The sequence below is a fragment of the Chanodichthys erythropterus genome, chromosome 18 (assembly GCF_024489055.1).
Source record: "Chanodichthys erythropterus isolate Z2021 chromosome 18, ASM2448905v1, whole genome shotgun sequence".
NCBI lineage: Eukaryota > Metazoa > Chordata > Actinopteri > Cypriniformes > Xenocyprididae > Chanodichthys > Chanodichthys erythropterus.
This window is the reverse complement of record NC_090238.1, coordinates 7,711,733-7,737,753: the sequence shown is the minus strand read 5'-3', so window position 1 is coordinate 7,737,753 and position 26,021 is coordinate 7,711,733. Positions and strand designations below refer to the sequence as shown.

The 26,021-nt window shown below is 37.2% G+C and overlaps 1 protein-coding gene across 7 annotated transcripts in view; it reads right to left on the bottom strand.

Annotated features, from left to right (window-relative positions):
* Window positions 1-26,021, bottom strand: part of supt3h (SPT3 homolog, SAGA and STAGA complex component) — a 146,968-nt gene that overhangs the window by 50,450 nt on the left and 70,497 nt on the right. For all 7 annotated transcript variants that reach the window (XM_067366769.1, XM_067366774.1, XM_067366771.1 and 4 more), the window contains one exon: window positions 22,132-22,216. In XM_067366769.1, coding sequence (XP_067222870.1) covers window positions 22,132-22,216 — 85 coding nt within the window. The remainder of the gene's footprint in view (window positions 1-22,131; window positions 22,217-26,021) is intronic.

The following is a 26,021-nucleotide window of genomic DNA, read 5'->3' as shown; positions in this document are numbered from 1 at the left end:
ATATATATATATATATATATATATATATATATATATATATAATATTATATATATATATATAATATTATATATATATATATATATATATATATATATATATATATATATATATATATATATATATATATATATATATATATATATATATATATATATATATATATATATATATATATATATATATATATATATATATATATATATATATATATATATATATATATATTCACTGCTCAAAAATAAAAAAAAATGAAATGAACACTTTTTAATCAGAGAATAGCATCAAGTCAGTTAAACTCCTGGGAGATTGATCTGTTCAGTTAAGTAGCAGAGGGGGTTGTTAATCAGTTTCAGCTGCTTTGGTGTCAGTGAAAGTAACAACAAGTGCACTAGATGGGCAACAATGAGACGACCCCAAAACAGGAATGGTTGTACAGTTGGAGGCCACTGACATTTTTTCCCCCACTCATTTTTTCTGACTGTTTTTCACTAGTTTTGCATTTAGCTAGGGCCAGTGTCACTGCTGGTAGCATGAGGCGATACCTGGACCCTACAGAGGGTGAGGATGAGCACTGCCAGAGCCCTACAAAATGACTTTCAGCAGGCCACTGGTGTGAATGTCTCTGGCCAGGACACCATCCGTTGTCTCATTAAGAGCACGTGGGGGCCATACAAACTACTGAGTACTATTTTGAGTTGCTGCAATGAAATTTCAGCAAAATGGACTAGCCTGCTGCATAATTTTTTCACTTTGATTTTCGGGGTGTCATTGAATTCAGTCCTTTGTAGGTTGACAATTTTCATTTCCATCAAACAATGTAGCATCCTTGCGTTTTTTAACACATTACCCAGTCCATATCAGTATAGATATAGCGTGATATTTTTCCCCATTGAGATCTGATGTGTTTTCAAAGTGTTTCTTTAATTTTTTTGAACAGTGTATGTACAGTGCCCTCCATATTGGAACAGTAAAGACATGGGGTGCCTCTCAATATCCCTCCTCATTTCCTCGCTCCTCCGTCCTCCATCCTATGACCTGGAAACCAATCGAGTTCAGCCATCATGAAGAACATCTCGGTTCTCTAACTACACCACACGGAGACGAGGAATGAGGAGTGAGGAAGCTTCCTGAGGAGTCATGAGCGAGGATACATGGGCCTTCTGGGACGACAGCCATGCAGACCAATTTGATGCAGTGTGCGACGTATGGTCTGAGCACTGACAGGCTGACCCCCACCCCTTCAACCTCTGCAGCAATGTTGGCAGCACTAATACGTCTATTTCCCAACACAACCTCTGGACATGATGCTGAGCATATGCACTCAACTTCTTTGGTCAACCATGGCGAGGCCTGTTCTGAGTGGAACCTGTCCTGTTAAACCGCTGTATGGTCTTGGCCGCCATAGCCTATGCCATCTTTATGTATAGCAACAATTCTTTTTTCAGATCCTCAGACAGTTCTTTGCCATGAGGTGCCATGTTGAATTTCCAGTGACCAGTATGAGAGAGTGAGAGCGATAATACCAAATTTAACACACCTGCTCCCCATTCAAACCTGAGACCTTGTAACACTAACAAGTCACATGACACCGCTGAGAGAAAATGGCTAATTGAGCCCAATTTGGGTGTATTCACTTTTGTGGCCAGAGGTTTAGACATTAATGGCTGTGTGTTGAGTTATTTTGAGGGGACAGCAAATTTACACTGTTAGACAAGCTGTACACTCACTACTTTACATTGTAGCAAAGTGTAATTTCTTCAGTGCTGTCACAAGAAAATATATAATAAAATATTTACAAAAATGTGAGGAGTGAAGTCACTTCTTTGAGATACTACACACACACACAGGTAAAGTGAATAACACTGATCATCTCTTCATCACGGCACCTGTTAGTGGGTGGGATATATTAGGCAGCAAGTGAACATTTTGTCCTCAAAGTTGATGTGTAAGAAGCACTCTTGTGGGGTGTTCCCGGTCTGCAGTGGTCAGTATCTATCAAAAGTGGAAGAAGGTAGCCTGGTGTGATGAATCACGTTTTCTTTTACATCACATATACATACCTACATGCATACATATATATATACACAGACATATACACACTTGCTTGCGGTTTGTCCATCGAATCCGATGATGACGTCCACTTCTGTCTTTTAACGGTGAGTTTTCTGATGGCTGAATAATCCGATCCTGGATCCACAGGTTCTCTTGCAAGTGGGGCATATATACATGCTATTGGTGTTACTGGTATTTATGGGTGTGTTTCTCCTGAGCCTTCGTTGTTGTCTCCTAACTATCCTTTCCTCCTCCAGTGCTTTCGTCCCATCTAGACACAGCTGCCGCCAGGTGTTTCGGTCAGTAACCATGCTCTCCAAGTCCCCAGGTTTTATTTTGCACCTCTTAAGCATTGTTTTCATTTGGTCTTTAAAGCATTTCTTCTGGCCTCCAGCAGAGCGCTGGCCTAGTTGTAGCTGGCCATATAGCACTCTGCGGGGCAGACGGTTGTAGGGCATTCTTTTGACATGTCCCAGCCAGCCTAATTGGTGCTGGGTGATTGTGGCCTCAATACTCTTGCAGCCTGTTCTCCTCAGGATCTCAGTGTGAGGCACTCTGCCACACCAAGTGATTCCCAGGATGCGCTGGAGGCAACAGATGTGGAAGTGTTCCAGGGACTTGATGTGGCGGCTGTACACTCAAAAAAATAACTTGTTGGTCTAACTTAATTCAATTATGACACCTATTTCCACACAGTTGAACTGATTTATTTGAACTTAAGCTAGGTTAATTGTACTAATGAGTGAAATTCATCCTAATTGAATGAGATCACACCAGTTTCATTTGACGTATTCTGTGTATGTTTCCTGAACATAATTCATTCTTGTTGATCCAACCAGTGCTTTTTTTTTTTCTTTTTTTTTTGTTACCATCATGGTGAAGATGTGCGCTTGTGCTTAGGTTTTGAGTAGCTGTTGTACACAGACATACATGTTTCATTACCATTGAGAGGGGAAAAGCTGATGACCATATGTAGACTGTGTAAAATTTGTGCTGGCCCTCCAAGTAATTTATTTATATTTCTATAAAAACTAAACTAAAATAACACTTATTCATATGCTAAGTAATATTTATAGCATGCAAGTAATGATCAGATAAAGAACTTCTCATTACTGGCTTGAGCACAGTTAATGCTCGTTGAAAACAATATAAATTTGTTTTACATAGCCACCTAGAGCCTAACCACAAGGTCTACACTTCAGCATAATGGTAACCTCAAAAAATCGACATAACATAAACTCTTTTAAATGTCAAATATAACTGAACTTCAAACTTTAAAAGGTATTTCCCTTTACTAAAAAACACATTAAACAGCACTTAAGTTCAACATTTACTGTCCCAATCTTTCCCTATGCAAAGCATGCTGGGAACTAGAAATCCACTGCCCAGGTTCAATCAATGCAACATAAATGATTCATGTAGTCCCAACACAAATGGTTTAGGTTGACCTAACATTTTGCAAATTTAATTTCATTTAACATAATACAATTGAGTGCGAATGCCAATTAAGTAAAAAACTAAAGATTTGTGTTGGTTCAGCTTATTTTATTTAAATAAACTGAACAAGCAGCTAGAATCATTTTTTTGAGTGTAAGTAACCCATGCTTCACTTATTTTATTATTATCTCATTATGAATTTTTTTTTTTCCCTCTAATATACATTGCTCACAATTAATCATACCCTTTTATTCAATACTTTTTGCAACCTCCTTTTCTCAAGATAACAGCTCTGAGTCTTCACCTATAATGCCTGACGAGTTTGGAGAACACCTGACAAGAGATCAGAGACCATTCCTTCATGCAGAATCTCTCTAGATCCTTCAGATTCCTAGCTCCATGTTGGTGCTTCTTCTCTTCAGTTCACTCCACTCATTTTCTATAGGGTTCAGGTCAGGGGACTGGGACGGTCATGGCAGAAGCTTGGTTTTGTGCTCAGTGACCAATTTTTGTATTGATTTTGATGTTTGTTTTGGATCATTTACCTGATGGAAGATCCAACCACAGCCCATTATATGACTTCTAAAAGTGACAGTCAGGTTTTGATTTTTTGTCTGCTGGTATTTGATAGAATCCATTATGCCATGTATCTGAACAAGATGTCCAGGATCTCCGGCAGAAAAATAGGCTCACGACATTAAAGATACAGCAGTATATTTCATTGTACACACTTTTTACCCCTGTTAGCACCAAACCAATCTTGAGTGTTTGCTCAAGATTTTGAGAGTGTTTGACATGTATTTTGATAAGCTGTACTGTATCTTGCTTACCCCAGAATTAATTGCGTGCCAGTGTTGACAGGACTGGTTTTTTTTTTTGTCGTTGTTTTTTTTTGTTTGATTTTTTAAAGATATTGCAGAATTACACTTTTAAACTTAAGTATTAGGTTTCAACGTGCTCAAATATCTAATGATACAATTATACAAATAAAATAAAAAAAAACCTTTAAAGCAGTTCAAATGTTGACTTACATCTTACGAAGATGTGATTATATATAGTTTATAATCCTTATTATATACAGAAATGGTCTATGGAGAACATATTTAGACAGTTTGTGAACCCTGTTTTGTTTAATATAACTTTCAAAAAGGTCCAGTACAAATGTTACTGCCACTCATCAATGGCAGCTGTCACAGTTGCTAGGTGACAAGAACAATCCACCGTAGGCTAGGCCGTCCCAATTAACAACGACCCATATAGTTAATAGTGAGAACTGGACCCTAAAGTAAAGTTTGACTATTTTTCGTATCAGTACAGAAATGTGACAAATTATATTATATATATTTATATTAGGGGTGCAGTTTGCTACATACTCGGTTTTGGGGTCATGGTTCAGTACAATTTCAGTACAATACGAAAAATGGTCACTTTAGTTTAGGGTCCAGTTCTCAGTATTAACTAACTATTAACTATGACTTTTGCCTCAGTAAAACCCTTATTACTGCTTATTAATAGTTAGTTAGGTAGTTGTTAAGTTTAGGTAGGATTACGGGATGTAGAATATAGTCAGAATAAGGCATTAATATGTGATAAGTACTAATAAATAGCCAATATCCTAGTAATATGCAAGCTAATAAGCAACTAATACATAGTGAGAATTGGACCCTAAACTAAAGTGTTGTAGAGCAAAGGAACAAATCCACATTGCTAGTTTTTTTTTCCTTCTTTTTTTCATTTAATTTGAACAGACAGTTGAAACACAGTTTGTTCCACCTAGCGGTTTTTAGTCCCCTAGTTGGTGCAGTACAGCCTCTTATAGTGTATTAAGCACTAAGCAGTAAACAGAATGCACTCTTGCATAGGTCAAGGGTAAAAAAAGCAATGTATTTGGTCACAATCAGCTACAACACTGAAAAGCATCTCGTGTTATAAAACTACAAAATAGATTAATGAGAAATAAATCTTGTGCATTAGGGATATTACAATTTGCTACACTTAAACTATATTTAAACATTCAAAGCTTAAGCCCACCCTCCTATGCTTAATTTTCCGTGTTCTGCTTCGTTCTGCGCACAGTTGAGTGCACAAGCCTTTCAAAGTATTCTACTTTGTGCATGAGCGCAGAAAGACACATTCGACACATGCGCACCATCTAGTGGACTTAGTTTTCAGGCGCTCAAGTCATTTGCGTATGTGCTGTTCTTCTTCTGCTCTTTTTCCTGTTGTGGCGGTTAGCAAACAGCATTGCATTACCGCACGCACCCTTCTGGATTGTAGTATGTATCACCAGTGACTGACTGTATTCATCGTCTAACTGCATGAACCGAACCGTGACGTCCATACCGTACGGTTCAAGACGAATACATGTCCTGTTACACCCCTAATATATATAGTCTTCTAAAGTACCTACAGGGACATCAGGGGAAAATATCTCCATCTTCTGAGAGACCAAAATAAATCCCTGAACTTGACTTCACCAGCTGGCTACTGGTAATTAAATTGATTTGTACATTGGACTCATAAATATATTCATTAAAAGTACAGACTTGGGCAATTTTCACATGCACTAATCAAGTTTACAATGGTGGTCCGTACTGAAAGAGTCGTATAGCAAGATTGCTGTCGTTGCAAATAACAAGACCCTTGAGACTGATAGAAAGACTGGAATCAGAAAAACTCCTGGGGAATAATGGCCTACGAAAGCCGAGCCTGCCAACATCTGCACCTGGTGCTGCAGGACAAAGCCAAGTGAACTCTGTTTCACATGTCAGGAGAACCGTGAAGGCTTTTTACAGACATGTTTGGTTATTCTCCAACCAGTCATTCCAGTTAGAGGAAGTCTGACACTGGATTAACAATTTCCCACGCAGATTACAGAACCTAAACTAATAAAACTCCATCATCTGTCTGTGTAAGAGTCGTGCAGTCTTTAACTGAAGAACATCTTTAAATGTAGCTGAAGCTTCATTGGAGGAAAAAAAAAAAAAAAAAAAAAAATAACTTTAGTTCTTCTATGGAACATAAAAGAAGATAAAGAATGCAAGGAAACGAAAAAAAATAAATAAATGTAAATATACAAATAACCAGAAACTCCCTGATAATCATTTCAGTTCAAAACACCCTGATCATTTTCTCATCACTTTATAATCACGTTAAAAAGTGTTTGTTTAACCAGAGCATATTTGTTAAAGTCTGTTGTACGCTTTTATAGAAATGTATTAAATTACAAAATCATTCGCATTTTAAAAACAACTGCAGAATGTGAATGACACAGCTATTATAGAGGTAAAATGACAGTATCTCACATACAGTATGGAGTCGAGCACTAGAGGTCACTGTAAGGATCCCATAAACATCAGCTTGTATGGCACACAAAGGAGATATGCTCCACAAAAGATTGACTCATTGTCAGCGTCAGCATTCCTGTACGTCTGTCAATGTACAACCACTTAAAGTCCTTTAGCGAGTTAAACAAAAGGTCCTGAACAATCTGCGTTCAACTAACGGCCGTCCTTTCTGTTCACAGAAACCATCACACATGCATGACTGACATCACATGAGACTGTGACTCAGCAACAACCCAATGGATTCTGCTGAATCACCATCACTCAGTCCACATCCTGCACCAACTCAAACTCCTGAAGATGAAACAATTAAGATCAGTGGTTCTCATCTGGTTTTGCTCCCAGAAATCAAGAACCAAAACTTTTAATAAAAAAGAATAAAATTGCATTTTTAAGGTTTTAAATTCTCATTAGCCAAAATTCCTCACACAAAGCAAATTTTGTATGAGAGTTTGAATGGCATAATCAAAAGATACAATAAGAGTTTTCTCCTTTTTAAAAGTAGATGAAGCATTTTTATACATGATTATGAGCATGAGCATATTACACCAATTCTCAAGTCCTTACACTGGCTTCCGGTCAGGTTCCGAGTTGATTTTAAAGTCCTCATGCTCACATATAAGGCACTGCATGGTCTGCCCCCCCAGAATCTGTCTGCACTTTTAACCTTATACACACCTAAGCATCACTTACGATCCACACAAGCTGGTCTATTGGCAGTCCCACAGACACGGTTGCGTTCTGTAGGGTATAGGGTCTTCTCATCCTATGCACCTAGGCTTTGGAATGCACTCCCTCACATCAGAGATGCACAGAATCGAAGTATTTTTAAATCATATTTAAAAAATCATTTTTTTTAGGGTAGCTTTTTCTTGATTGTCTTGATTTTTATCTTTCGTATGTATATGTATAACTTGTTTTGCTTTGTGTGTGTTGTATTCTCATTTGCTTGTTTTATGTAAAGCGCCTTGAGAAGCTACTTTAAAGGCGCTATATAAAAATAAAGTTATTATTATTATTATTATTATTATTATTATATTGTTAAGTGCATTTGAGATTTATGTAGCAATGTATATGCTACCCTTGGGAGATATCATTAGGAAGCATGGTGTTAGTTTTCACTGTTACGCTGATGATACTCAGCTCTAAATTTCTTCCCGCCCTGACGAAACTTACCAATTCACAAAATTAACAAAATGCATAGCTAATATAAAAAACTGGATGACCAGTAATTTCCTACTACTAAATTCAGAAAAAAAACAGATATTCTAATTATTGGACCAAAAACTTCTGTACATAATAACTTAGAATACTGTCTAACACTTGATGGCTGCTTTGTTAAGTCTTCGTTGTGATACCAATCTTTAATTTGAAAGCCACATTTCTAGCATTTGTAAAACAGCATTCTTCCATCTTAAAAATATATCTAAACTACGACATATGCTCTCAATGACAAATGCAGAACAGTTAGTTCATGCATTCATTACCACAAGGCTAGATTACTGTAATGCTCTACTGAGTGGTTGTTCTGCTTGCTTGATAAACAAACTACAGCTCATACAAAATGCAGCAGCTAGAGTTCTTACTAGAACCAGGACGTACTGTATGACCATATTAGCCTGGTTCAGTAAACACTGCATTGGCTCCCTGTTAAACATCGTATAGATTTTAAAATCTTGCTAATTACTTACAAAGCACTAAATGGTTTAGCTCCCCAGTACCTGAGCGAGCTTTTAACACATTATAGTCCTTCACGTCTATTGCTATCTCAGAATTCAGGCCAGTTGATAATACCTAGAATATCAAAATCAACTGCAGGTGGTAGATCCTTCTCCTATTTGGCACATAAACTCTGGAACAATCTTCCTAGCATTGTTCGGGAAGCAGACATTTTGTCAGTTTAAATCTAGACTAAAAACGCATCTCTTTATCCTAGCATACACATAACACATTATCAATTTATGTCTTCAAATCTGTTAAAGGATTGTTAGGCTGCAAAAATTAGGTCAGCCAGAACCAGGAACACTTCCTATAACACCAGATATACTCATTAAATCAGAAGAAGAATGGCATACGCTAATATTAGTCTCTCTGTTTATCCCAAGGTTTACCGTAGTCAGCCGGATCTGGGCTGACAACGCAGCCCTGAAGTGTCAGCAGAGATTGTGTCAACTAGATCAGCCCCTGTGAAGGCCTCATCGACACGACAGCCAGTGGCATAGATCCACAACAAACCTTCCAATACCGGTGTGATGAATACGATCCTAAACTAGATGGAACTGGAATAAATACTCTTGCGATCCCAATCTGACTTATGAAAGCTGCTTGAATCATAATCATGCACTTGGCCAGAGGAGAACTGGACCCCTGAATAAGCCTGGTTTCTCCCAAGGTTTTTATCTCCCTTTTTTACACCTGTTTGCCACCTAATGTCATCTGTTGGAGTTTGGGTTCCTTGCCGCCGTCGCCTTTGCCTTGCTTAGTTGGGGACACTTGACATTTGATATTCAATAATGTTTTGATCTGCCTGTATCGACACACTTGTATGCGAACTGAACTGAGCTGGATGATGACATCACTGTTTACTCCAGTGCTGATATAGACAAATTAACTAAAAAAAAACTTAAAAAGTAAAAAAATTATTAAAACTATTAAAAACTATTGATTCTTACAACGGAATGAATCAATACTGAATTTACTTAAGCTGGACAATGACACCACTTTCTTCAAGAGCTGCTGTGCAGCCCAAATTATATACAAACCCGATTCCAAAAAAGTTGGGACACTGTACAAATTGTGAATAAAAACAGAATGCAATGATGTGGAAGTTTCAAATTTCAATATTTTATTCAGAATACTATATAGATGACATATCAAATGTTTAAACTAAGAAAATGTATCATTTTAAAGGAAAAATAAGATGATTTTAAATTTTATGGCATCAACACATCTCAAAAAATTTGGGACTTTGTCGCATCTTCCTCTTTATGATGTGCCAAATGTTTTCTATGGGTGAAAGATCTGGACTGCAGGCTGGCCATTTCAGTACCTGGATCCTTCTTCTACACAGCCATGATGTTGTAATTGATGCAGTATGTGGTCTGGCATTGTCATGTTGGAAAATGCAAGGTCTTCCCTGAAAGAGACGACGTCTGGATGGGAGCATATGTTGTTCTAGAACTTGGATATACCTTTTAGGATTGATGGTGACTTTCCAGATGTGTAAGCAGCCAATGCCACACGCACTCAACCCCATACCATCAGAGATGCAGGCTTCTGAACTGAGCGCTGATAACAACTTGGGTTGTCCTTGTCCTCTTTAGTCCGGATGACATGGCGTCCCAGTTTTCCATAAAGAACTTCAAATTTTGATTCGTCTGACCACAGAACAGTTTTCCACTTTGCCACAGTCCATTTTAAATGAGCCTTGGCACAGAGAAAATGCCTGCGCTTCTGGATCATGTTTAGATATGGCTTCTTTTTTGACCTATAGAGTTTTAGCCGGCAACGTCGAATGGCACGGTGGATTGTGTTCACCGACAATGTTTTCTGGAAGTATTCCTGAGCCCATGTTGTGATTTCCATTACAGTAGCATTCCTGTATGTGATGCAGTGCCATCTAAGGGCCCGAAGATCACGGGCATCCAGTATGGTTTTCCGGCCTTGACCCTTACACACAGAGATTGTTCCAGATTCTCTGAATCGTTGGATGATATTATGCACTGTAGATGATGATAACTTCAAACTCTTCGCAATTTTTCTCTGAGAAACTCCTTTCTGATATTGCTCCACTATTTTTCGCCACAGCATTGGGGGAATTGGTGATCTTCTGCCCATCTTGACTTCTGAGAGACACTGCCACTCCGAGAGGCTTTTTTATATCCAATCATGTTGCCAATTGACCTAATAAGTAGCAAATTGGTCCTCCAGCTGTTCCTTATATGTACATTTAACTTTTCCGCCCTCTTATTGCTACCTGTCCCAACTTTTTTGGAATGTGTAGCTCTCATGAAATCCAAAATGAGCCAATATTTGGCATGACATTTCAAAATGTCTCACTTTCAACATTTGATATGTTATCTATAATCTATTGCGAATAAAATATAAGTTTATGGGATTTGTAAATGATTGCATTCCTTTTCTATTCACAATTTGTACAGTGTTCCAACTTTTTTGGAATCGGTTTGAACCAGTTATCACTGTAAAGCTGCTTTGACACAATCTTTGGTCGGTGCCGATACCCTAATGGTTAGTGCGCGTGACATACTGTATTGTGCAAATGCATTCATGGCAAACAGAGTTCGAATCCCGTCTTGATGTCCTTTTACGATCCTGCCCCAACTCTCTGCACAATGCTTTCCTGTCTGCTCTCTACTGTCCTTTCCAAATAAAGGCTCAAAAAGCCCATTCATTTAAAAAAAAAAGTGCTATATAAATAAAGGTGACTTGACTTGACATGTAGCAGTGCTTTTTCATACTTCATACAAACCTACAACACACCAGTTGAGAACCACTGATTTAGAGGACAAACACCTCTTTCATGCTAGAATGCTATGTGATTTCCTGCATAAATACTTTGCCACTAAATTATTTGACCCAAAAATTCTGTCATCATTTACTCACCCTCATGTCATTCCAAACCAGTATGTATTTCTTTCTTCTGCAGAACACAAGATATTTTGAATAACATTGGATGGCATTGACTTTTATTGTACAGACAAACCAAAAAACCTGAGGCATTTTAAAGAAGATCTTTTTTGTTTCACAAAAGAAAGTCATATAAATTTTATTCACATATAAACATTCATCAACTCCCACATCAGTTGTGGTAAATGGAAGCTGCAAGAACCAATGAGGTTTGTTCTTATGTTAAGCAGCACGTTTGAGCTTCTGCAAGAACCAATGAGGTTTGTTCTTGTGTTATGCGGCACGTTTACGCTTCTGCAAGAACCAATGAGGTTTGTTCTCACGCGTCAAGCAAGTACGGTTGATCATTTGTTTATGTTTGCTGATCAAGGTTTATATGTTAACCCTCTGGGGTCTGAGAATGTTTGGGGCTCTGGAAAAGTTTTGACATGCCCTGACATTTGTGCTTTTTTCAGTTGTTCATAAACATATTAATGGAAAAGGTGTCATTACAATGTATTCAGCACGAACTAGGCTACCATAATATATGAGGAACATGTATGTACATGTTTGTATTTTGAAGGAATAATGTTTATGCATGGTTATTGAGAAAAAAAAAAAAAAAAAAAAAAAAAAACTTAAGTCACTGAAATTAGGCCACAAAATAAATACAAAATATGTGTTCACAAGACTTCTGGGTATTGGAGGTTGTAGACTAGAGTTTTTGGATGCATTATTATTATAATGTTTTAAAAGAAGTCTCATGCTCATGCTGTATATCAAAAAAAAAAAAAAAAAAAAATCAGCAATGCTGTGAAATATTATTACAATTTAAAATAATGGTTTTCTATTTTAATATACTTTAGAATATTATGTATTTCTGTCATGCAAAGTGTTTGAACATTCATGTTACCTTTATGGCATTTCATATAGGCTATTATATTTGTTATATTATATAGCCTAAATGTTAATGTGCAGTTGACAAACTATACATCATTAAAAAGAATCTAAGACTCAACCTTCACATTTTGACCTCTGTTTTACTAAAATTTTATAGTGACCATAATTTGTTAATATGCGTCAGGAGTTATAAATATGAAAAACGGAGTTGTTACCTTTGACAAAAAAACATCCATCACGGCTTTTAGCTTAAAAGCGTGCACATTTGGAGAAATATTGATGGATTCTCATATATTTGTGTCAATTTTCTATACAGAGGAGTAATATTTATCCAATATTTATTGTCACTATGAGCGCTGGATACTCTGATGTACTGTATTTTAAATTCATACTTGCAGCCGGAGGGCGCTCTGTGCACATTTAGTCTACAAATTACTCATGACGAAGAACCGGCATACCATGTGACATTCCAGGAAATAACAGATGCTTCCAGAGATCGCTATAACCATGGCTATAAGAATTTGCGTCTGAATAGAGCGTGAGCTCCGTGGGCATGGCTGAATTAGTGGATGAGCTGACTAGCAAACGACATGACACTCTCGCTTTTCATTCAGATTACATAAACAGAATATTTGTTTTCGATTTAACTTAATTTAAAACCTGACATTTCAGTGTTTCTTTAGACATAAGTCTTATTTTTTTGTGATTAGAGGGAGACGCATCATGTTAGTTTTCTTTGTTTTGCAAAATGCACAACATTTTATTTTTACTCAGTGTACACAAATAAAAGAAGATATTTCACATTAAATTGGTGTATAACTCTTAATTGTATGTGCAAAATTGACGGAGTATTTTGAGTCTCTTTCATATTGATAAGAAAAAAAGGAAGGTGGTATCGCCGGCGATACCGCTGACTCCAGGGAAAGCCTAAATACAATCTCTGTTCATCATATAAAGTGACTGTCTCTCTTCAGAAAATTTGGACTAAATTGCTCTATTCATATGGACTAATTTTATGACACTTTATTAACTTTTTGAAGTTACAAAGTGGTACAGTAGTTGTGTAGACTGTCAATGGAGGGACAGAAATCTCTCAAATTTCATTAAAAATATCTTCATTTATGTTTCAAAGAACAACTAAAGTCTTACGGGTTTGGAACGACCTAAGGGTGAGTAATTGATGACAACTTCATTTTTGGGTGAACTAAATTCCTTATGTTCTTGTCAGATAATAATCATCTAAAACCAATTTAGTTTGAGTTTGATTGGACACATAACCTCTGGCATCAACAAAGATATAGAAATGATTTTTCTCCTCCCTTCTAAAAGTATATTTATACCTGATTCAGAGCTCTAGACTCATTTTTCCCACTGGTCGCACTGGTGCGATTAAATTTCTCAGTTGGCAGCACCGACTTACAGTTTGGTCCCAACCTTTTTTATATTAATCATAATGTCACCTTGCATGTTGATGAATAGTCCTCTTAATTTGTCTATGCTGGTTTTGCACTGATGTAAAGACTAATTGACTAATATATTGATATTTTCAAAATATTTTAATCTGAATATTGTTTCCAACAAGCATAAATTTAAAAGTAAACATTACTAACAAAAGTATTATTTCCAAGGCGATGTGGGTGAAGAATATAGTAAACTTTTTAATGTCTATCTGATATGAATAAAATACCTCGTCAATATATATTTAAAAGGATTGTTATTGCCGCTTCCATAGTCATCACCGTGAATTTTACAAACTGTAAATGTATTGTTTTGCTAGTACTTATGTGTATTTGAATGTCTGAGACCTAAAATAAACCTTATGTGCCTTAAAACAGTGGATAGTTGCCATATATCTCAAACGCTGAGAGCGTCTGTCTCAGTGCCAGTCAAAACGCGAAAGCATATTTGAATTAAGCAGTCGATCACGTGATGCACTGAATGTTCTAATCACACCGGTGTGATCGTATGCTCCAGGCACCAGCCAAGACCGATCACACCGGTGTAATCGTACGTGTCAAAGGGGTTAACGAAGTACATGTGCCAGCCAGGTACCAAAACAACCTGAACATTATGCAACCGTGGGAAATTTTAACTTGCACATTATCAAAAAATAATCACATTTGCGACCATTTTGGCTGCAGTCTAGAGCTCTGTGATTATATGGTTAGTTGCACTGTATTATTATACTTTAGCATTTTTTTTTTCTTTTTTCATACTATGAATGATTAGCGTCGCACACCTGTAGGTGATAGATAGGTGCGTAGGAAAGAAGACTAATAAAGTCAAAATATGAAAAAACAAAAAAATGAATCCCGCACACTATCAACTTGCAAAACAATAAGAAAGACACTTTATTAGCAACGTTTCGATCGTAAGATCTTCATCATGCCTGATGAAGATCTTACGATCGAAACGTTGCTAATAAAGTGTCTTTCTTATTGTTTTGCAAGTTGATAGTGTGCGGGATTCATTTTTCTGTTTTTTCTTTTTTCATACTAACAGAACAAACCTACATTAAATCAAGTGAGATCCACTATTGTTCAGTACATAAAAACAATGTACAGCTAGAATATAATGTACAGATGTGAGAAAATATTATTTATGTGTGACTTCATGCATAAATACTTTTGTGAACAATTATTTGAATTATATTGACATTTAATTAATTATGCATTAGGCAGATACTTTAATCCAAAGTGACTTACATTGCACTCAAGACACACATTTTTTCAGTTCATTACCTGGGAATCAAACCCATGACCTTAACATTGCTCTACTCTTTGAGTAACAGGAATTATGATATGATTTGAAATGCATATTAACTACATGTACAGCATCAAACAATACAGTTTATAACGGTTTCAGGCAGCAAACTGACCAGAGACACCATAAATCCTGAGGCAGTAAGTGACAGACACCCGAGAGAGTATGTGAGGTGTAAAAATGTAACTTCATGTCTTCTGTCACAAACACCACATGCACACACACACACACACACACACACACACACACACACACACACAGAGTGGTGTGCACTGTTTTGCAGGCCATCTGGGAAGGATTTATTGTGCAATTTGGTTTATTACCACTGTGGTCTTCGACTAAGTAGCTTGCTCACAATTACAGTCCGAGCAGTGCTACACCTGGCCTTTCCTAACAATAATAAATCCACGAGGGAGGAAACCTGAAATTAATGAAAGGTTATCACCATCATGCCCTGTTTAGTGCTCACTGCTGAGACGGGCGGGTTATTTATAGTGCCGAGAAAATAAACACGAAAATAGTGCCGTAATGCCAAACAGACTGTGTCATTCTGGGATTGCCGAATGAAGAAAACACAAGAAGATCGACCACTTCAAGGAAATTACAAGGTGCTTAAAGGCAGATATGCATGAGACATTCTTCTAAGCTCAACCTCTGGTGAATTGAAACATCAATATTTTCTTGAGTTCATTACAATGAAAATATGCTGTAATTTACATGCAACACAATGTCCATCACAGCGTTATATCATATCTCATATCTTCAATTATATAGCGCTTTACAGCAGCTCTAAGAAAATATTATTATTGAGCTAAAGTAGTATATATCATGTATTATAGTTTTTTGTAATTGCATGTAGGCTGTATAACAGATAAGTTGGTATAATAGACATAATTAGTTAGTTAGTTAATGTGTTTTAACTCCATGCCAGCATCCTTTGACTATTTTCATGGTGAATAACAAGTTAAATATACTGCCCTCCAAAGGTTTGGAAACGCCCTAGGAAAGGGGGGGGTTGGACAATATTGGCATGAATCCTTTTTAATTTGTGATAATTTTGCACTGATAAGGGACAACACAAACTATGAAAACATATGTTATTACATAAACAGTTCATACATAGAAAAAAACTTACATTTTCGATTCATCAAAATATCCACCATTAGCAGCTATCTAAACTGGATTCTAATTGGTACATTGTATTCTAAACTTAATTGGCAAACAATTGTTGAAGCTTTTAAGGTGTGCTGACCCAAAAATCTTTTACAAACCTGGAACAAGTTTAAACCAGTAACCAGGCATCACAGCTGGCAAAGGGGCATGTCTGACTTTGACATGTATATATTGCCATTATTATGTAATCCAAATGAAAATTATTATTGCTGGTCTTCAATTATAATGTCAAGTTACTTTAATGTATTTGCACCAAAAAATTATAAGGATTTATGCTGATATCGTCCAAAACCACACTTTTCCAGGGGTGTTTCTAAACTTTTGGAGGGCAGTGTACTATAAAGGAGCAATTTAAAAACCTATATAAGTTTGCTTTGGATAAAAAACTCTATAATTGATTCAGGGTTGACTTTGTTATATATTGCTTCTAAAGTTTTTGCTGAGTAATGTAATTACTCAAAACAGTTTCATAAAAAATGTTTAAGAGATACTGGCATAAGGAACGTAGTGATGGATCTTCATTTGATATTAAAGGTCCCGTTCTTCGTGATCCCATGTTTCAAACTTTAGTTAGTGTGTAATGTTGTTGTTAGAGTATAAAAAAAATCTGTAAAATTTTAAAGCTCAAAGTTCAATGCCAAGCAAGATATTTTATTTAACAGAAGTAGCCTACATCGAACGGCCAGTTTAGACTACATCCCTCTACTTCCTTCTTTAATGACGTCACTAAAACAGCTTTTTGACTAACCTCCGCCCACAGGAATACACAAGAGTTGCGTTTGTAGAGTGTGTTTGTCGCCATGTCGTCGAAACACTGTTATTTTCATCCCGCAGTCCAATCACCGGGTCTGATTCCGGCTCAAATTGATAGGGTAAAATTAAAGACATGTTTATAATAACACTGAGCGCATGCATCTCCACATTATGGTAAGAGGCGTGACCTTTCCGGGCAAGGAGCGCTAAGCTGCTGTCGAATCACAACACAGGAACCGCTGGCACAATCAGAACTCGTTATGTATTTTTGAAGGAGGGACTTCATAGAACAAGGAAGTCATCAGCCCGTTTTTATGACAGTGGAAACAGCGGTATACAGATAAGTAAATTATGTGAAAAACACTGTGTTTTTTTACACGCGAAACATGAACACATGTTATATTGCACACTATAAACAAAATCAAAGCTTCAAAAAAACACGAAAAATGGGACCTTTAAGATGTGAGAGAGTAATTCTGGGATGTCCTATTCAGCATCATTTATATATGATCTGATTGTTGAAAATCAACTTTTACCTAAAGTGGGTTAATTTCATACAGTTTATTGTTTGTACACTGATCCTCAGTGTTGGGGAAAGTTACTTAAAAGTAATGCGTTACAATACTGCGTTACTCCTTAAAAAAGTAACTAATTGCATAACTTAGTTACTTTTTATGGAAAGTAATGCATTGCGTTACTTTCGCATTACTTTTTCTCACCTGGGCTGGGCTTGCTTGTTTGATTTTAATAACAAAAAAGAAACAAAAGTTCTATTTTTGGCAAATGTAAAGGATCTTTCACATCAAAAGTGAAAGGAATAAGCCTCAGGCTGAAGGAAATGCAAATTCACACCAGCTCAAACAAACCTTTCAGCTGTGCTGCCATTATGGATTGCAGAAGAATAGAACACAGGAGAAGAAAGTTCAACACTCTTAAATCATTTTTGCTTATTCGCATGGTTGAATTGGATAATCAAAGGTCAGCTGGAAAGACAATGGTTAACTAGATAAAAAAGTTTGAGGACAAACTTTAAGTTGGCTTGAAAAAGCATAGCCAGAAAGTTTGAGAAGTTTTAAAAGTTTGAAGTTTGAAAGTTTAAGTTTTATTAGATAGATAGATAGTCACAGATGGATACTATGGAGTTTTTATAGAGTTATTAGCATGTTCTTAGCCCACTTTAGCACTTAGCTAATCACTATTAGCATTCACTGCTAGCATGTTGGAAGTCCAGATTGCTAGCATGAGTCAAAAAGCCAACCCCCATGTCTCTACGATGTACTGATGCAGAGATATAGATTTTGCAAAACGGTTGCTAGGGTACTCTGTTTGGTTGCTAGGGAGTGGCTTGGCAGCTACCAGTGATGATACTCCAAAGGCTGCTTGACAATATAAACCAACCCCCATGTCTGTACGATGTTCTGATGCAGAGATATAGATTTTGCAAAACGGTTGCTAGGGTACTCTGTTTGGTTGCTAGGGAGTGGCTTGCCAGCTACCAATGATGTTACTCATAAGGCTGCTTGACAATATAAACCAACCCCCATGTCTGGACGATGTTCTGATGCAGAGATACAGATTTTGCAAAACGGTTACTAGGGTACTGTTTGGTTGCTAGGAATTGACTTGCCAGCTACCAATGATGATACTCCAAAGGCTGCTTGACAATATAAACCAACCCCCATGTCTGGACGATGTTCTGATGCAGAGATACAGATTTTGCAAAACGATTACTAGGGTACTGTTTGGTTGCTAGGAATTGACTTGCCAGCTACCAATGATGATACTCCAAAGGCTGCTTGACAATATAAACCAACCCCCATGTCTGTACGATGTTCTGATGCAGAGATATAGATTTTGCAAAATGGTTGCTAGGGTACTCTGTTTGGTTACTACGGTGTTGCTATGCGGTTGCTAGGGTACTCGAGGTGGTTGCTAAGGTGTTGCTATGCGGTTGCTAGGGTACTCGGGGTGGTTGTTAGGGTGTTGCTATGCGGTTGCTAGGGTACTCGGGTGGTTGTTAAGGTGTTGCTATGCGGTTGCTAGGGTACTCGGGGTGGTTGCTAAGGTGTTGCTATGCGGTTGCTAGGGTACTCGGGGTGGTTGCTAGGGTGTTGCTATGCGGTTGCTAGGGTACTCGGGTGGTTGTTAAGGTGATGCTATGCGGTTGCTAGGGTACTCGGGGTGGTTGCTAGGGTGTTGCTATGCGGTTGCTAGGATACTCGGGGTGGTTGCTAGGGTGTTGCTATGCGGTTGCTAGGGTACTCGGGGTGGTTGCTAGGGTGTTGCTATGCGGTTGCTAGGGTACTCGGGGTGGTTGCCATGGTGTTGCTATGCGGTTGCTAGGGTACTCGGGGTGGTTGCCATGGTGTTGCTATGCGGTTGCTATTGTATCCAGGCTGGTTGCTAGGATGATGCCAGGGTGATTTGTGTGGTTGCTATGCAGTTGCCATGGTGTTCTGGGTGGTTGCTAGGTTGTTTTGGGTGGTTGCTAGGTTGTTTTGGGTGGTTGCTATGAGAGTTGATCATAGATAGATAGATAGAGTTTATGAATTTGAATGAGTTGATAGATAGATGATAGATAGAGAGATAGATGAGAAGTGATAGATGAGAAGAGAGATAGATGAGAAGTGATAGATGAGAAGATAGATAGATTGATAGATGAGAAGTGATAGATAGATAGAGAAATAGCTAGATTTAGTTTGATAGATAGATAGATTAGAAAGAGAAATAGATAGATTTAGTTTGATATAGATTAGAAAAAGAAATAGATAGATAGATAGATTTAGTTTGATAGATAGATAGATTAGAAAGAGAAATAGATAGATAGATTTAGTTTGATAGATAGATAGATAGATTTAGTTTGATAGATAGATAGATTTAGTTTGATAGATAGATAGATAGATAGATAGATAGATAGATAGATAGATAGATAGATAAGACATATTAGATAGAATGGAAGTTTGAATGAGTCTCAATGGATTAGAAATAGTACATAGAATGGCAGCTAATGGAGTCTGATGAGCCTCTCCAACTGTCAAAATTTGAATTTTGACAGTTGGAGTTTGAATAGTCTTGGCTCATTTGAACATTCCGTCAATGAAAGTCAATGGGATTTTTCCAAGTTTTGATCAGCTTTTTTAGGAAAACCGTAAGTCTGATCAGTCTGAAAAGATATAGCACACTAAGTCAGAATAGTCTGAAGGTCTGGTCCGAGTTTGGTGGTTGTAGCTTGAACAGTCTAGGAGGAGATGCATTTAGAAATTTAGTCTAAGAAGAATAATAATAAGCTTAAGTAGTAGATCAGTAAGTTGGCTTTTTCAAGCCAACTTAATAAAGTGAGATTAAATACACAGTGCACACAACACCTCTGCATCCGATTTTGCTCACCATGGGGACAGGAGAGATGTCAGTCAATAAATGTATTTGAAAGAGTACCTCGGAATGCATTACTTGAAAAAGTATTCTGATTACGTAACTTGTGTTACCCCCAAAACTGCTGATCCTATCTGATTGGAAACGTGTGCATGTAACTAGTGTCAGAAAATAAAGATATGCAGATGACAGTCAACATAAATGCATAAAGTGAGCAAGACAAGAACCTGAGCATCTGGTGGTGGGACGCTTCCTTTTTAGACTGTATGCAGCTGCTTTCAGTGGGAAGGGGAACATATGAGGGGCCTCGCAAGACAGAAAGCGTCAGAACAGGCTTCATTGATCAATAAAATGTGTGTGCAAACTGCAAGACCCCAAAGCCGTGTCAAAGAAAAACTGGTTGATTTTGATGTTCTGGTAATAACAGGGTCTAAAATCTTTTGTTGCCAAAAGCGAACCAGTGCTGCGCAAATATTTAGTTTGATTCGGCTTGTGTTTGCATGCATATTCTGCTTCTATATAACAGATTCAGCCACTGTGATGGTTTGGCTCTGAGGGGAGTAACAAAAAAACACCACATTTAATTTGAGCATGTAAAATAAATGCATGCAGAACGTGCAGACCACCGGCTTGCCTGATTTAAGAGCTCTCCGACTCAACGGGCTAAAGGTTAAAACAATGAATGTTAAGAGCTACTTTACTCCTTTTCGTGAGCGAGGGCACTGTGCAGCTATGGGGTGAAAGGTTAAAACCACCGCAACGTGTCAGAGTTTGCTACGTGACCCCTATGAGATAATTCTCCAAGAGAGTTTCCAAACTCGAGGCGCCCTCTGAGCATAACCAATTATATCTGGAGTTAGTGTGCCAGTAAAGTGCAGGCTGCTTCCCGGTGATATTTGTTGGGCTCCATTCAGGGGAATTCTGGTCTGTTACAGTCAGTGTTTTGATTTGCTTGTGGTAACGGCATGACAAGGTGTAAGCCGGGGAGGAACGGTGTTTATCCAAGCAGTGAAAGCAATTGGCTTTGTAAGCACAGTTATTTACTTAACTCGGCGCAATTCTCATATCACATTGCAGCGGTTGGACTGAATGCGATCCATTTCAGAAGGCTGGAAAAGCCGAGGAAGCATTTGAAGTAGGTGTTCCCTTTGGAGGGAAAACAGGCTGCCTCTGATGAAGCTATTTATACTTAATTACAGATTTCAGTAAAACCGTTTTCCAGATGCAAATGCCTCGAGTTGTGCATATGCACCAGGGTGTCATGTTAGTTACCTTAAGCTCTTATCAGCACTCAAGTTTGACCCCAAATGACCTGCTAAAGGACATATAGGCGTTTCCTGAATCATTATTATTTGGCTCCAATACGTGTAGCCTCAACCTAGCTAATGTGCTCAACCATAAAGTTCATTTTGAAATTATGAAAAGGAAATCAAAATAAATTCAATTTCTTAAAAAAAAAAAAAAAGACCGTTGCTTCAACGGTCTGCATATTTAAATTTCTTTAAAATAGAGTACACTACATTCTTCTAAAGAAAAAAAAAATCTTATAAATTCATCAAAATAAAACTTTTCTGCTGGCAATCTTGCAGCAGGGAAAATTTATATTAGTCAGTAATATTTTTGCCTATTTTTCAGAAGCCAATCAAATCCCAAAATATCTGTCACATTGTGGAAGTACAAAGATTTTCTTTGACTGATGTTAACACTTACAAGATTGATGAGCTGGGTGTGCACTATGTCTTCCACCAGGGCGGCGGTCTCGTGCAGGGGTCTTCGAGAGTCACCAAGGGCAAACCTGCAAGTTAAAAACATATTAGAAAAATTATTAGCCACTTTACCTTTTATTCTATGGATAGCACATTATAAGCTCTTGACTAACATGTTTCACAATCCCTATAAGTGAAACCCTAAAATCTTTAGTTTAGATAAATAATCTAAAATGGATTCTGTTATTGCCATCACAGCGAGCAAATGTTCATAAAATGGCAATTAACACACAGTTAAGCCCTCAATTGGGTAATAAAAAGGCATCAGCCATTCATAGCAAAAGCTGACATTCATTACAGATGGCTTAAGTATCCAATGCAAGAGAGCTATTTACAAAATCTGACAGCCTTTATTCACAGTTTTTCCCACACTGTAGCTGCCAAAGCTTCCCACATTGCAGTGTGCTTAATATCGACACAGCGGTTTCATCCAATAGTAGTGCAAACCACCGGATGGCCACAGACTCTCGCCTTTAAAAGAGGAGAAGATTGGAACTTCCATGAGAAGCTCAACACTTTCGATGGAAGAGGCTTTATCAACCAACATGTCTGGCTAGTAGCTGCATTTCATAAAGATCCATGACATATGATTTACACATATTACATTAGAAAAAAAAAATAAAAAAATCTTCAAGTGACATAATTCTGGTCAAAAACCACACAAGTTAGGTCTAAGAGTTTTATCATTGGCTTTTATATATCTGGCTTATTGATTCCCCTCTTCAAGTTACACAGGATTAAATTAAGTACGAGAATACTTAACCTTGGCAAAAAAATACAAAAATTATGTTTTCGTATGCATACTTTATATGGTTGGAAGACACAAAGCACTAACAGAGTCACCTACTGCTCAAACTCTGGCTCCATGCATTTGGTTAATGGATATCTCAGTCTCAATTAAATTTTATTGCGTTCCTCTTTCTTTCACCTAAATGCATTTTAATCCAAACACCTCCCAGAGGAAAAACTATAATTTACTGCAGTTGTAATTTATTCCACTTGTTTAGTTACAAAGCATTTCAGCTCAGATAAGGACACTAGTAAGACAATACAAAGGGCAAGTAGGTGCTTTAGACAGTACCATACCATACCATACCATAACATACAATAAAAGACAATTGTTCTGTCATCCCAATGACTTCTTCAAAATATGGGTATTTTACAAATACATTTGATATACTGATAAATTGGGCCTATTTCTAATGTCAACATTTATGGACATTAATTTGGATTTTGACATCATATATATTTATTATGCATCTCTCTGGAATATTCAATTCTGTTTCGTCAATCAGTTTGTTTGTTTGTTTGTTTGTTTTTGTTTCTTTCTCCATGCCAGCTTCCTGGCTATTTTCATGGAAAGAAAAATTACGGTAGAACTATATCAGATTATTAAAATCAGATTTTTATACAAGTTCTAAAACTATATATATATATTTCTATATTGTTAAACATTTCTTCCAAAGGGGTAATTGAATAAAAAGGGTTTTTCATGGGGCACAATCATAAAAGGTGCTTAAAGGCTCCGGTATACTTCAAACAAACTTCTTTTTCGTTCTTCGTTTCGGGGTAAAATGAAGTTCGAAATACATGACCAGCAATATACTGTAATCGAACATCTGACGCCGCCCACACTGCTAAGAGCGACGTTTAGATGAATATGTAAATATGTGCCGTGCACTTTCTTCTCAGTAACAAAATAAACAACAAAAATTAGAAAACAGTAAGCATTTATTATAGAAAGCATAAGAAAAGCATCTGATCATAACAGCATGGGAATGTTAGCACTAGCTCTGCAAAGTAGCACTCCAGCCATGTCATGTCATCATTTATTCAATGGATTGCTTAAAATCAAGCAGCTTTACAGTATCAAACATGAAAAACAGTGTTAGTGCCTCATTGTTTTTGCAAGCACAACTTCATTTTGTACTATAAAGCAGCTATCTAGCCTGTTCATGTTTTCACATGTGGAGATCTTACCTCAACAAACGCGAGTGAAGGTGGAGTCACAGCGCACACCTCCTGTTACATTATCGTCACTGACCAATGGTAGTACAAAGGTGTTTTGGTGCTGGAACGAACTTTTCCTTCCAAAAAGAACACAAAACGAGCTTCGTTTTGGCCTGATTTTGTTCGAAAAAACAAGAAAATCCTGTACACTATCAACTTGCAAAACAATAAAAAAAATGTACTTTATTAGCAACGTTTCGATCTTACGATCTTCATCGGGCATCCTGATTGCAAGTTGATAGTGGGATAGGGATTTTCTTGTTTTTTCATATTATGACTATACCAGTCTTTTTTTCCTACACACCTATCTATTACCTACAGGTGTGCGAAGCTAATTGGCCTGATTTTGTTCGAAATTACGCCACATCAGTTCTTTCTTCGATTTCGTTTGACGTATACCGGGGCCTTAAGGGATAAAGGATTTTGACAACAAAAACGTGTTGGCGGATCTTCTCCTAATATTAAAAGCCAGTGTGCCGACTGGTCAATCAGCTGGTCAATATTACAAAATAAACCTGTTCAGAATCACTTTGGAGTCCTGAACACCCTGTCGAGTTTTGTTTTGTGATAATGACCAGTACAATATTCATTATTTCTCACACAGTTTAGATTACTTTCTACTTTATTAAAAGGATTAATAAGCACAGAAGATAAAGATAAAGCACAGATAAAGCTTTACAGTTTGAGAACTTTTATAGAAAGGCTAATATTACTCAATATTTCCAAAATGAGTTGCACAACCATGATCATGCAGCTGGATTTCAATAAAACTTCCCTCTGCATTTGACTTTGACCACCTAGTACTGTAACTAACATCACAAGCGCTAAACAGAGCTCAGCCTCACGATAAGAATTGCGTCCTTTCTCTTTCCAAGTGTGCACACATGATACTAGACAGCATCATCAGTTTGCAAAAATAAGCTGAATGTTTGGATAGAGATTTTGGGTTCAGAGTGCACCGCTGATGTTTACGCGCCTGCGGTGCGCTGACGGCCTCCTCCGCCTCTTTCCATCTCGCCAGCTGCCCGTATTTGCTTAGAAACAGAACGAGCAATGTGACTGATGTAAACACATTGATTTGACAGTCCTGATTCTAGAAAACAATCAATGTTTAAATACAGTGCAGAGATCAGAGATGGTTACAGTAAACATCTTGTCCACAGGGACCCGGGGCCAGACATCTCTTACACTCTGTGACCAAAGAGATACAGTATGTCAACAGAGAATACTAAAAAGAACAGCAGGACTAGCTTGAAGGAATAAAAAAAAATAAAAAATTAAATTAACATAAAATCAAAATTGAACCAGTTTACTTTCTCAATACACATTCCTGGGGCCTCATGTATAAAACTTTGCATAGATTTCATCCTTAAAGTGTGTGCATGCACAAAAGGAAGATTTTGCATATGCAAAAAAAAAAAAAAAATCACATTTATAAAACCGTACTTACTCCAGAACGCGTGCAAAATTCCATTTGAAAATCCTAATCAGCGGAAGACAAAATAACCATATATGGAACTTACAACACCTAGTTTTACTATGCATATCATTTCAATATGCATAATTCCATCCATGTGATAGCTACTACTTTGTTTGAAGGTACAAGACTGTAAGACCATATGAGATATGAGACTCACTGTAAATGTGGTTTGTGTCATCACATTATTTTGCTGAAAATCATTCAGTATCCTTGTCTTGTTTAAAATGAACTATTCAAATATCTGTATTGCCAATAAAATAAACATCTATTTTAGAATGTATAGAATTTATTTATTTTTACGGAAAACTGAATAGATACAGTACTTATTTTGCAGTGTAACAGTT